At 38.7% G+C, this 13,646-nt stretch overlaps 3 protein-coding genes across 3 annotated transcripts; 2 read left to right on the forward strand and 1 right to left on the reverse strand.

The window, feature by feature from the left end:
• The first annotated feature begins 1,913 nt into the window (after positions 1–1,913).
• On the forward strand, positions 1,914–2,698 carry LOC129803272 (group XIIA secretory phospholipase A2-like). Its single transcript, XM_055849722.1, has 2 exons — positions 1,914–2,245; positions 2,303–2,698. The coding sequence occupies exons 1-2, from the start codon at positions 2,014–2,016 to the stop codon at positions 2,668–2,670; spliced, it is 600 nt and encodes a 199-aa protein (XP_055705697.1). The 5' UTR covers positions 1,914–2,013; the 3' UTR covers positions 2,671–2,698.
• LOC129803190 (probable ATP-dependent RNA helicase DDX46) lies at positions 2,692–9,235 on the reverse strand. The gene is made up of 3 exons (XM_055849591.1): positions 9,104–9,235; positions 6,939–8,990; positions 2,692–3,687 (listed from the first exon to the last, which is right to left on the reverse strand). Exons 1-3 carry the CDS (start codon positions 9,124–9,126, stop codon positions 2,787–2,789), a joined length of 2,976 nt encoding a protein of 991 aa, XP_055705566.1. The 5' UTR covers positions 9,127–9,235; the 3' UTR covers positions 2,692–2,786.
• Positions 9,236–11,883: 2,648 nt separating this feature from the next.
• Positions 11,884–13,312, forward strand: LOC129803239 (mitochondrial ribosome-associated GTPase 2). Its single transcript, XM_055849688.1, has 2 exons — positions 11,884–12,142; positions 12,206–13,312. The coding sequence occupies exons 1-2, from the start codon at positions 11,993–11,995 to the stop codon at positions 13,220–13,222; spliced, it is 1,167 nt and encodes a 388-aa protein (XP_055705663.1). The 5' UTR covers positions 11,884–11,992; the 3' UTR covers positions 13,223–13,312.
• Positions 13,313–13,646: the final 334 nt, after the last annotated feature.

Here is a 13,646-nt window from a genome sequence, read left to right on the forward strand (position 1 = left end):
AAGTAAAAAGATGTTTACCTCTCCCTGTCTTTATACAGATTTTAATTAAATCTTGCTATATTTTAACTACATATCTTCTTAGACCCAAATTCACCAAGATTGTTACACAATTTCTTGAAAAATGTTTGTCAAAATCTAGTATTTATTAGTCTCTCAACCGATGGAGTAAAAAACAATAAAGGTTTCCTTTTATTTTATTTTTTTTTTCAAAATGCCTACGGAATTTTTTCTATGAAATTATTTGTGAATTTGGTGTAAATTATAATCATGATTATCATTATAATATAATACCAAAAATTAAGCATCGATATGTTTTCTGTAGAGAATGATCTAAAAATTGACGTTAGAAACCATTCCCGATCGAAAAATCTGGATTTTTTAATAACAATTTTTTTTCCGTAAAAAATAGTTATTTTTACGGAAATCTACATTGCATTAGCTTTTCCACGTTACTATAGGTATCATTGCAAAAACTCCCAGTAATTTTCCTGAATTATGAAATTTCCTGAACTATTTTAAATGCTAAATAAAGCAATTAAATAAATAAGTTCTAAACTAACTGTGAAAAAGAATATATTTATATGTGTTAAATATTACATCAATGTTTAAGTTCTGAAAAATTGCTCAAAATTCCATAAATCTAATCTTAAATTTGAAACCGGTTTTAATCCAGTTAACCGGTTTCAGACCCTTCTAAAACCGGTTAGCCGTCTATCCTAAAAACCCGGTTACTTGGAATCACTATTGTTGATATCTTAATCTCTTCTCTCCAGAAGTAGTTACAACCTTTAAGACCTACGCCGATGGGACGATCCGTCTACGAAAATCGATTTTTTAGCACATGATATTTGCGATCTGACGTGGTCGGATTTCCCGTCGGACCCCTAAAGGTGACATTGTAAAGAGTCTCAGTTAAAACTCGCCCCCTTACTCTGCGTGCACGTGCACGCAGTAAGAGTATATGTCTGTGGACAGTTTGGGTGTTCAATGAATGGGTTATAAAATGAGAAAAAAGCTCCATCATTAGAAGCATCTTGACCACAGCTTCGGCGAAGAGAGTCAAATTTTACATTTCATCATCATAGGTTAGTACGCACAGCATCTAGCTTTGTGTTATCGGTCTTATCTGTGATTCTACGGCCACCGCCGTCTTAGCGTTAACAATGGAAATCTACCCTGTTAAGGGAAGAGTACCACGGATCGGAATGTCAAGAGAAATGCTCCATATTTAATTGAAAATATAAGGCCCAAAACACTTTTTGGTATTTTTGTTTTTGCTAATTAGTTTATTAATTATCCATTTAACTATATCTGTGCATTTCATTTTTAAATATTTACAATATAGTAGTAAGAAATAGACGTAATTGCAAACCTGCACTTTGCACCTCGGATCGTCACAAATTTAATGTCTTACTGAAAATTGATTTTATAAATTAAATCTCAGTTTATACAGTGCATTCCTATGAGAATTAAATGGTAAAAAATAGCTAATAATTTTTAAATATTCATTTTATTTGGAGCTACGATACGGTATTAACCTGACGATCCGAGGAACACTGCCGATCGCCGGTATACTCTTCCCTTATATCACGTTATAGGGTCAACTTAATTTTTCTGCTTAAATCCCATTTTTCCAATTATATTTTGTCAATCATAACTTGACTAAGCATTAAAAATTAAATATTTATGATTTTTGTTTAAACCATTTTATAGAATTTGTTTTACTTACCAAATTTTATTTCAACGGACCAGCTTTTCCCAAAATACACTTGATCACTAAAAAGGAATTTCATTCCAAGTCACTTCTTAATTCTCGTACACTTCATTCATCCCATTCATCCCAAAGGCAGCCGCCGTAGTAGCGTATCCAGCGTATCTAAAAATAAAAACAAAAAACAGCTGATTTTGTCACTTAATGATGTCATCATTGCAACGCTTCCATTGCAATTTCATCACGTTTCCGTGGCTTTAGCACGTTGTGAATTTCCTCAAGTTTTTTTTTAGTGATAGAGGATGCAGATTACTTACTGGAAAGTGGCCATCTACGTTGTCACTTTCCTGGCCTATGCATATTCCGGCTATGGATCCAATATCATCTCCAGCCTTCGAGAATCTCTTCTGGCTGCAGAATCCGTGCTTGGAGATGTCTTCCGGAATCTCGGGCCATTAGCTCAGAAATTCAAGACTGTCCAGGAGGTGTTTGATGCAGCTGTTGAGCCAGATTGTATCTTCAAGTGTCCAGGAGGTGAGTTTCTTGAGAGAAATGTTTGAATTAATCTTCTGAGGTTATTGGTGTTTTCAGGTGAATCTCCCAAGCAAAATTGGTACTATACTCCTTCATCCAATGGCTGCGGGGCCCTAGGGCTGAAAGTTGACAAAGAGTATTTACCAGCAGCTGAAATGGAAAAGTGCTGTGATGCCCATGATCTCTGCTATGATACCTGCAACACGGATAAGGAACTCTGTGATGCTGACTTCAAGAAATGCCTCTATCGTCATTGTGATCAGTATGAAGCGCTCGGAGAGCTTCCTGCGAAAGGATGCAAAGCCGCAGCAAAGATGCTGTTCACCGGAACGCTTACACTGGGCTGTCGGGCGTTCCTGGACGCTCAAACGAGGAGCTGCTACTGTTCGGGATCTGGGAAAAGGGGAAGGAAGGGAGAATTGTAAGTGCCAAAGAATAAAAGATAATTTTAGCGAAGCTTACTTTACTTTTCCAACATGAATCATACACAAAATTATCATTCGTCGCCTTCGCTGTTTCGCCCATATTTTTCATTCGAAATTTAGAGGACTTTGTAGCGCCCCTTGTTGAAGACATGATGAGCTGTTGAGAGTTTCAGGAGTTCTTCCTTGATTAACCGCGTGATCTCCCTCTTGGCCTTCTGGACAGCCAATTCATTGCAGCTCTCAATGGCCAGGTAGAGTTTCCTCTCTCCGTCCGGCGGATTCTTCCCTTGAGGCACATACGTGCCTCTTACCGTCAATCCCGCCTCGGAATATTCCGAAATCTGTGCCAGAGCCTCCTTCGATGTCACCTTCCAGCGAGCCTGTTGCGGGAAATCATTAATCTCCAACTCTTCCTCGTACTTCTTGAAGGTCGCCTCATTCTCTGCTGCTGTTGGTTCCTCCTCCTCCTTCGGCTGGTAGTTCAGCTTATTGTTGAGCTTAGCTGCCAGCTGTTCAGCCACTGTCTTTGCCGTGATGATTGGCTGAGCTGCAGCACCCTTGAGAATAGCCTCTGCAGCTTGCTGAGTTGCTCCCTTGGCCTCAAATCCGAGATTCCGAGCAATATTTATCCTGGACGCCAATCTCTTGGCCAACTCCAGCTTATCCGTGGACGACGTCTGAGGCAGATGAGACGCCACAATAGGCACCTCGACTTCCTTGACATTCCTCTTTGCTGCAAACATACTCTCAATCTGTTGATCAATATCCTGATCCAGATCGTCATCTTCATCGGAATCCTGCAGCCCAAGAGCAGCCTTCTGGAATTTCTTACTCTCCTTTACTGCAGCAGCTTCCTGCTCATCGAACTTGTAACCCTTCCCACTAAATCCACCGCCTGTATGGACGCGTTTCCCTTCTGCCTCCTGGCCAGCCTTGTAGTTGTTCCACAGATTTCGCAGATCATCAGGAATTGCAGCTCCAGACAGCTCCAGGGCTCTAATTATATCCCCAGCATACCTGAAAAAAAAAATAGTTTGAAAATATCTGGATAAGTTTATTGCGATTCCTGACTAAGCGCCCAAATAAGTCTCGATCATCGAGTAGGCTAATTATTCTCGAGGATCAGCCTAAGTCTTAAATAAGAGTTTTGTTCAAGTGCAAAAAATAAGTCCTTAATAAGTACTTATTAAGTCCTTAATTAAGGCATTTTATGGGCGAAAGTAATGACATTGTATGGCAAAGGCAGGATGATTAACTAACGGATGGAGCATTTTAATTTTAGAAATGGTATATTATTCTTAAATTCTTTATAATTTTTAAGTTTTAGATCCCCTCACAAAAATAAATATTACACGAATTGGTAGGCACATGTACAGAGAATATATTTTTATTGAATTTAAAATGTTACGGTGTTACAAATAGAAAATTTGTCAGAAAAATTCAAAAGATTGCGAATTTTACGTCTTTTTCATATAGGTTTTAGGAACTGTTATCGTCGTGTAATCATTATAAATTTTGAGCCAATAATATAACATTAGATACTCTTTCATTTGATAAAAGTTTTAAAATGATTGCATTTGGTTTTATACTAAAAGTAAAAAATCACTTAAGAAAAAATATACCATACTTTTGTACGGAAAATGTATGAGAATGCTCCGCCCTGGGCAAAGGTGGAAATTGAAATAGAGAATGTGATGGAGTGAAATTTAAGGAGTCTAATTCAATATTCTTTTTTACATTTTGATTAAGTAAGTTGAAGACAAGGTTTCTCCATTACTCCCAACCGGTGTCAATATTCGAAAAAGTCAAAATTCTGAACGCCAAAATCGTGAAAGCCAAAATCCTGAAAGGGACGAAACATTTGTGGAGGATAATGTATAGAATTATTTTCTAAAACACAGAATATTTTCTTTGCCTCTTACAAGAGCGGGCGCAATCCCGGGAGTAGCTATGATATTTTCAAGAAATCTGGATTATAATTCATTTGAGAATTTGCCTTTCTAAGATTTTGGTTTATTGAGGATTTTGACTTTTCGATACTTTGACCAGTTCGGGGAGGGGGGGGGTCTTTTTTGCCATTTCGGGATTTTGGTTCATTCAGGATTTTGGATTTTTGGGGTTTTAGCGTTTCAGAATTTTGACTTTTCGGGATTTTGATCCATTTGAGATTTTAGCTTTTCGACATTTTGGTTCAATTAAGATTTTTGGCTTTTCGGAATTTTGACCAATTCCGGATTTTGTTATTTTAGTATTTTGGTTCATTCGGGATTTTGGCGAATTCTGAATTTTGGCTTATCGAGATTTTGACTTTATCGGGATTATAACTTTCGTGATTTTGCCTTTTCGAGATTTTGACCTATTCGAGATTCTAGCTTTTCAGAATTTTGGTTCATTTGAGATTTTGAATTTCGGGATTTTGGCTCAATCGGAATTTTACCTTCTCGGGGATTTTGACACATTCGATATTTTAGCTTTTCATCATTTTTGTTCATTCGGGATTTTGGCCCATTCGAAATTTTGACTTTTCGGGATTTTGATCCATTTGAAATTTTAGCGTTTTGGGATTTTGGTTGAATTGGGATTTTGGCTTCTCGGAATTTTGACCAATTTCGGATTTTGTTATTTTGGGATTTTGGTTCATTCAGGATTTTGGCGCATTCGGAATTTTGGCTTTTCGAGATTTTGACCTATTCGAGATTTTAGCTTTTCAGAATTTTGATTCATTTGAGATTTTGACTTTCGGGATTTTGGCTCAATCGGAATTTTACCTTCTCGGGATTTTGACCCATTTGATATTTTAGCTTTTCAACATTTTTGTTCATTCAGGATTTTGGCTCATTCGGTATTTTGGCTTCTCGGGATTTTGGCCATTCGAGATTTTAGCTTTTCGTCATTTTGGTTCATTCGGGATTTTGCCTTTTTGAGATTTTGACCTATTCGGGATTTTGACCTATTCGAGATTTCACCTTTTCGACATTTTGACTTCTCGGAATTTTAGTTCATTCGAGATTTTGACTTTCGGGATTTTGACTCTTTCGAAATTTTAGCTTTTCGTCATTTTTGTTCATTCGGGATTTTGACTCATTCGAGATTTTAGCTTTTCGTTATTTTTATTCATTCGGAATTTTGGCTTCTCGAGATTTTGACTGTTTCGGGATTTTGACCCATTCGCGACTTTAGCTTTTCAACATTTTGTCTTCTCGGAATTTTAGTTCATTCGAGATTTTGACTTTCGGGATTTTGACTCATTCGAAATTTTAGCTTTTCGTCATTTTTGTTCATTCGGGATTTTGACTCATTCGAGATTTTGACCTCTTCAGGATTTTTACCCATTCGAGATTTTGACTCATTCGAAATTTTAGCTTCTCGTCATTTTAGTTCATTCGGGATTTTGGCTCAATCGGAATTTTGGCTTCTCGGGATTTTTACCCATTCGAGATTTTGACTCATTCGAAATTTTAGCTTCTCGTCATTTTAGTTCATTCGGGATTTTGGCTCAATCGGAATTTTGGCTTCTCGGGATTTTATCCCATTCGAAATTTTAGCTTTTCGTCATTTTTGTTCATTCGGAATTTTGGCTTTTCGAGATTTTGACACATTCGAGATTTCAGCTTTTCATAACTTTAGCTTTTCGAGGTTTTGTTTCATTTGAGATATTAGCTTTTCGGAATTTTGACCCATTTGGGATTTTGGTTTTTTGGGATTTTGGCTTCTCGGGATTTTAGAGTTTTCGGAATTTCGGCATTTCGAGATTTTGACCCATTTTGACCTATTCGGGACTTTGACTCATTCGAAATTTTAGCTTTTTGGAATTTTCGATTTTCGGAATTTTGGTTATTCGCAATTTAAGGTCATTTGGTAATTTGACTTTCGGGATTTTGACTGGGATTCATTTGCAAGAGATTGTAATCCGGGAATGAAATTTTGCCAACAATTGAACACAAATTCCGTCAAATTCCTCCTTGCGTGCTGTTAACTTTTGATCTGCGAACGTAAAATCTTAATAAGTATCCGATATTTTCCTACATTTTCCCTTTATCTCATGATCCGGGAGTCTATAAGTTGCCCACTAGATTCCCAAATCTTAATAAAATTTTATCTCTACTAGCACATAATCTAGGAGGATATAACCTTTCTGTTGTCCGAGAAACTCGTGTTTCGGGTGTTTCAGTTTCTTTAGAATTAAGTCCTTGTTAAGTACTTAATAAGTACTCAAAATATTAGTGGGGAAGTTTATTGATTTTAACAAAAGAGACGGAATATCTTACCTTCCTTGATCCTCTGTGATAAATGTCCAGGCGAATCCTTTGTTGCCTGCTCTTCCAGTGCGCCCACACCTGTGCACGTAGTCCTCATAGTGATTGGGGCAGTCGTAATTGATGACCAAGATGAGATGTTTGACATCCAAGCCACGAGCCGCTACAGAAGTTGCAATGAGTAGCTTAACTCTTCCGGATTTGAAGTCCACGATGGTGGAATCTCTGTCAAATTGATCGATGCCACCGTGGAGGCTCATGCAAGGATAGGATGCCTTCATGAGATCCTTCAGCAGAATATCTGCATTCTCTTGCTTGTCCACGAACACAATGATACTCCCATGTTCCTGGTAGTGTCCCAGGAGTTCCAGTAGCTTGAAGAATTTCGCCTCATCCTCGAGAACAGCAATGTGTTGCTCAACATCCTTGCAGACCACTGATCTTCCGCCTACTTGGACCTCAATGGGCTTCTTTAAAATCCGCCGCGCCAGTGCTTCCATCTGCCGGGGAAAAGTTGCACTGAACATCACTGTCTGTCGATCTGGCCGGATATTGTCGATTATTCGCATGACTTGGGGCTCAAAGCCCATGTCAAACATCCTATCGGCCTCATCCAGAACAATGTAAGTGACCCTTTTGAGATTTGTGACCCTTCCGGAATTAGCTGCCAGCATATCAATCATCCGGCCAGGAGTGCAAACAATAATCTCGGCTCCTCGTTTCAATTCGGCAATTTGTTCAGAAATCCCCGTGCCACCGTAGACACAAACCGCACGGAGATTGATGGGCTTGGAAAACTTCCGGATGTCCTTGCCAATTTGCATGCACAATTCCCTGGTGGGCGTCATGATGATGGCAATGGGTCCATCTCCATCGTCAATTGGTGGCTGATCGAGGATGTGCCGGAACATGGGTAGAATGAAGGCCAGAGTCTTTCCACTGCCCGTCTTGGCAATGCCAATCAAGTCCCTTCCGGACATAATTGCCGGAATAGCCTGACATTGGATGGGAGTTGGTTTGTCAAAGGCCAATTTCTTGAGGACATCCAACTCCTTCTTGGACACTCCGCAGTGTGCCCAGGTTTTGATGGGCTTCGGGCAACCTTTGCCCTTTACCTGGATCCCCTCCAAATCCGAACGGTATTTATCCACTTCTTCACTTGTCAACTTTGCCAATTCCGGCACTTCCACGTAGAAATTCTTCCGGAAGGGAGCATAGTTGACGCCTGAGTGATCAATCTTGGCCAATTCTTTCTTGTGTTTATTCACCAGATTTGCAGCTGTATCTTTGATATCTTCAACTTCCTCCTCTGAGGAATACTCAAGACCATCCTGATTCTGCTCAATCAGTTCTCCTTTCTTCTTCGTACTCGTCTCAGATTTCTTGGCCACTCCTGTCATAATCACAACTCCACTTCCTGTCTTCTTCATCGGCTGGGAGATCTTATTGACTTTCCTGACCTCCTCATTGACTTCCTGCATAAATGCATCCAGAGGATCAATCTCTTCCTCTTCCGCAGCTCCCTGGTTCGTTGCTTCCTCAGCCTCATCTTCCGAATCATCCTCCAGACTCCATTTCTTTGCCGACGGAAGAGTTATATTGGCCAAAACATTCACTTTATCCTTCTTATTCACTTCCAGTTCCTTTCTCTTCCTCTCCGCCCTCCATCTCTCAATCCTCTCCCTGCGCTTTGTCATCTCCAACTCCAACCGTCTCTGTTCCTCTTCCTTGTCAATTGCCCCCATATCAAAAGTTTCCTCCTTCACTTCAACCACTTCCTTCGGCTCTTTCTCCTTATTCCTCTCCCTCTCCAGCGACTTTGCCAATTTCATAGCTGCTTCTCGCTCCTTAGCAAATGCATACCCACCACTTTTTGAGCTCTTCGATGAGCCCCCATGCCTTCGTTCTCCCCTGTCTCTATCTCTGCCCTCTCTACTGTTCCTCTCCGGACTCTTTTCACGACGATCCCTCCTCGACTTCCGATCTTTATCTCGTGACTTTGACCGCCGGGCCCTCTTACGCTCCGGTGACTTACTTCCCGTGCGTTTCTTGTCCCTATCGCGCCTGAAATCAGGAAAAAAAAGGTGCTCCCAATAAAAACATAACCTCAACATTTTAATTTGCTCAATTTCAACAAATCAAACGGATAAAGTCCAAATATTTTAATTGCCACTTACCCACTATTGCTTCCCCTAGCCATTTATCAGTTTTTTACACAGTTTTTCATAAAATTTTATGATATTTTTGGCTAAAACACGGAAGCGATATAATTTTCGTGGGACAAACACTGAAAACTGTCACACACTAACCGTTGGTACACTGTTCCAAGAATTGCGAGAAAAAAATACAAAGTTTCTAAATTTGATGAAAGCTGTCTATACACTTGGAAAAATATGGATGAGTGCCCCTTCAATAATACTATTGATAAAAAACTTCAATTATTGAAGAAAATTATTGAAGAAAATGCCTCCACACAGGAACTAAACAAATTCGTTTCAATATTGACGACACTTTGTGTGTCATTTTCTCAATTCATTGCGGCTTGAGATTGTTTTTCGATTGTTTTTTTTTTTGTCATACGCGCCACCCGTGGAACGCTTCAGTATAAATCTAAACTTCTATCTGAATCAACTGACAGACAAGGGCAAGAAAAAGGAATAGAAAAGGAGGAAGATTTTCTCAAGCAGAGACACTGGGACACTGGAAGGCATAATTGAATTAACGAGATATTGATAAAAAGAAAGAGATCTTTTAATATAAATGTTTTCCAATTGAAAGAAAAAAAATCAGACAATAATTTTTAGAAAACTATATTATTAAAGGCGAAAATAAAATATATTTTCTTAAAAAATTTCATATTACAATTTTATACATACATTAATTTTCTGTCCTTATAACTGAGACTTTCCTATATTTCTGGAATAGAGTCGTATCCATAATTTGTCTGCGACTTGCTTCTGTGAATCTCAGAACGAGCTGCTGAATGTGTCCGTGAACCTTTAAGCAACAGATGCACACACGACAATCCTTACTTGAGAATATCTTCAAATCGAACAGCCGGATGTGACTGTCCCTCAATTTCTGAATAAAGAGGAATAGCTCATGCGGAGACCTCTCTTTTCCACTCCCAAATTCTGAAGAAATTCCTTCGTAATCTCCATCATTTCCTTGTAGGTGATGTTGGTGGACAGGTAACTCGTCAGCTACTTTATGTTCCACGTGTTTGACTGATGGGCAGGATGCCTACAGTTCTTCAGATGTTCCAATAGGAAATTACATATTACTGAATCCAGCTGTTAGATTCTGATGCACTCCATTGGCACTTTGTATAGTTCTGGAGAAAAATTCCTCTGTTTCTGTTCTGGGTCAAATTTTATCATTTGAAGCAGTATCTGTTGTAGCCGCCTGTCCGACAAATATCATAAAACTGTTATCCCCTTTGGTTTTGAGTGTCGCAGCAGCTCCGTCGATAAAAGTAGGCACGACCGCAGTAAATTCTTCAGTCAGTGATTCAAAAGCCAATTGCCTATTGAAGTTGTCTCCATCATAAAATCAAAACTTTCTGTTCAATTCTTTGAAAAGACCACATGCCGATCATCAGTTCCGACAATTTTTAAAGAAAAAAACGAGAAAAAACTTCACTAAAACTTGATTGGATTCCACCAGACACAATATCTCTCGAAAAACAGTCCTCTATCGCATTTTTTGCAAATTTTCCACTAAAATTCACTAAACACTATCCCTATGTTGCGTCACAATTAAAAATGTAGTCCTAAGTGGGGTCTATTGTGCGCTGAAGAGAGTATATTATTATATTAATATATATAGTTTATATGATTTTTCAAAAGTTGCTTTCTTAGGCCATATTTCAGAAATTTTAGTTTGATTTTGTTTTTCCGCCCCCAAGGATTTTTTGAAAAAATATCACATAATTATCAAGTTGAAGCACAACTACTTACCTTTCCAACGGATGCCCATTTGTTAAGTTCTGTGCACTAGAACCGGTGGAATAATTGGCAAAAAAAAATAATTAAAGAAAATTGTTACGTATAGGAGAAAACCCAAGAACAGATTCTTGATCAGGGGACTCGACTCTACCAAACGTACCATGTGAGATCCGTGTGCCAAAAAAAAGTTGTCAATTTGCTGCATAGTGTTATCGAATTTATGTGAAAGGAAAAATTAATTTATTGAAGAAAATATCTAATGAACTTCATATTAAACATTGTCTTCAATATTTCTTCCATATTCCGCTTCAATAACATTATGGAAGAGTTATATTGATGATATTTGTCTCAGAGTGTAGGGTTAAACAATATTGAAATAAAATATGGAAGGAAAACGATTCATATATTGAAATGAATATTGAAGAAAATGCCTACACACTATACAAATTTCCTTCAATAATCCAAATTTATGTCCATGTAGGCAATTTTCATCCATATTAGATAAAGTAGAGTCTCTTAAATTCAAACGCTCGGGGGGTATTTTTGACATTTCTCACCTCCCAAATTCGAACGATTTTTTCAAAAGTAACGAAATTTGTGTGAGATTAAATTGGACTTTGAATCAAATTCCCGTACTTTCTCGCAAGCTTAGTGGTAACATACTTCCTTTTCATTATACACGACCATAATGTATGTAAACATTCAGGAAGAAGCACATAAATATGATTTTCATTCACCAAGAATGCGAACTTTCTAACATAACCTCACAATTGACATTTTGAATCCAAACGGCGTTCGAATTTGAGAGATTCAGATTTGAGAGACTCTACTGTATTGATTGCTAATATTGATGATAGTTTTTCCTAGTGTATAGACAGCTTAATTTTAGATTGTTTTGAACACAAACAATAGTAAAAAAATATTATTTCTGATTCAGATGTTAAAAATATTTGTATTTTGACAAATTTCTTAGATTTTAGCAAAAGATTTTTTACAGTGTAATGTTTTTCGAGGGAACAACATAACCTCAATCCTATACGTTTTCTTATTGTTTTCATTCGCTTTATTCCACGAAAATTCCTTGTTTTCTTAGATAATTAAGTAAAAAATCTGTGGAATATGCTTAAACTCCTCACAAGATTTCCTCCGAGGAATCTTCTTAAGCATTCAACGGTCATCAGTTTAGAAATCCCCCAAAAATCACAATTTTCTGAGCAACGAGGAGCAGTAGCTCTTCGCAGCAAGAAACCAAAGTCTTCAACAAAAGAGGTATAAAAGCTGTTGTTTTCTTTTTGCTGACCTAAAACTTACCGCAGAATGTTGAATTTACAGGTGCAGTTCTTTGTGGATGCTAAAAGGGTGAGAGCAATCGGTGGAAAAGGAGGAGACGGTTGTATATCCTTTCTACAGCTCTGGGCAAATGATCGAGCCGGTCCTGATGGTGGAGACGGAGGTAATGGGGGCCATGTGATCTTCCAAGCGTCTCCAGGTGTAAGGGATTTGCAGAGTGTGGGTAGTGTTGTGCGGGGAGAAAATGGAGAGAATGGACAAAACAAGGATTGCCATGGAAAATGCGCAGATCATACAATTGTCAAGGTTCCCTTGGGAACAATTTTCCGGGACCCAACGGGACGTATTGTGGGTGATCTCGGGCGAGAAGGAGTGATGTTTGTAGCTGCTAGAGGTGGAGCTGGTGGAAAGGGGAATCATTTCTTTGTATCCGACACAATTCAATCCCCCAAAGTCTGCCAATATGGTGCAGAAGGGGAGAATCTTGCGTACTTCGTTGAGGTTCAGAGTATTGCTCACATTGGGCTTTTGGGGATGCCAAATGCAGGCAAGAGTACCCTTCTAAGAGCTATCACGAGAGCACGTCCCAAAGTGGCTCCCTATCCCTTCACAACCCTCAAACCCCATCTCGGAATTGTTCACTACGATGACTACGTTCAGATCGCTATTGCTGATCTTCCCGGTCTCATACCCGGTTCCCATCGAAATCGTGGCCTGGGGATTCAATTTCTAAAGCACGTTGAAAGATGCAGCACCCTCCTCTTCATCCTGGATGTATCTTCTGAGCAGCCTTGGACACATTTCGAGCAACTCCAGTTTGAACTGCAGCAATTCAATCCTGCTCTCCTGGAGCGTACCCAGATTATCGTAGCCAATAAGATTGACCTACCCGAGAGTGAAGAGAACTTGAGACTTCTGAGGCAGCGAGTTAAAGTACCTATTCTGGAAATAAGTGCCAAAAATGGCACGAATCTCAACACACTTCTCTCAAAAATCCGAGAAATCTATGATGACGTCACAGCTTCCAAGGAGGGAGTCAATGAGGATCATGCAGACTGACTGGCATCGTTGAGGTAAGTGCGCTGAGAAATTTTCTGTTTTGTAGAATGTTTTTGAATATAAAAGAAATTTTGAAAATACTAGATAAAATGATGTAATTATTTACTTTTACACCAATCGGTCATAGATTGTGACTTGGGGGTTTGGATAACCCTTCATTTAATGAGTACATAATCACTAGGTAATGCCTACAAAATGAATACGTAAGATTTGCGTAAGATGTGCGAAATTTAACTTGAAAATTAGGAAAATTAAATGAAAAATGCTTAATAGCGTCTGAAAAACTTTGAAGTCCATTATTTCGGAAACAGAGACAGAGGCCTCAAACATTACACCACAAAAATCTGAGAAAATTTCAAGGAAATTTAGAAAAATGCAAGAAAATGCAGTCCGCGAAAACCCATGAAATATTCCGTTATTCGCG

The sequence above is a fragment of the Phlebotomus papatasi genome, chromosome 2, assembly GCF_024763615.1.
Source record: "Phlebotomus papatasi isolate M1 chromosome 2, Ppap_2.1, whole genome shotgun sequence".
NCBI lineage: Eukaryota > Metazoa > Arthropoda > Insecta > Diptera > Psychodidae > Phlebotomus > Phlebotomus papatasi.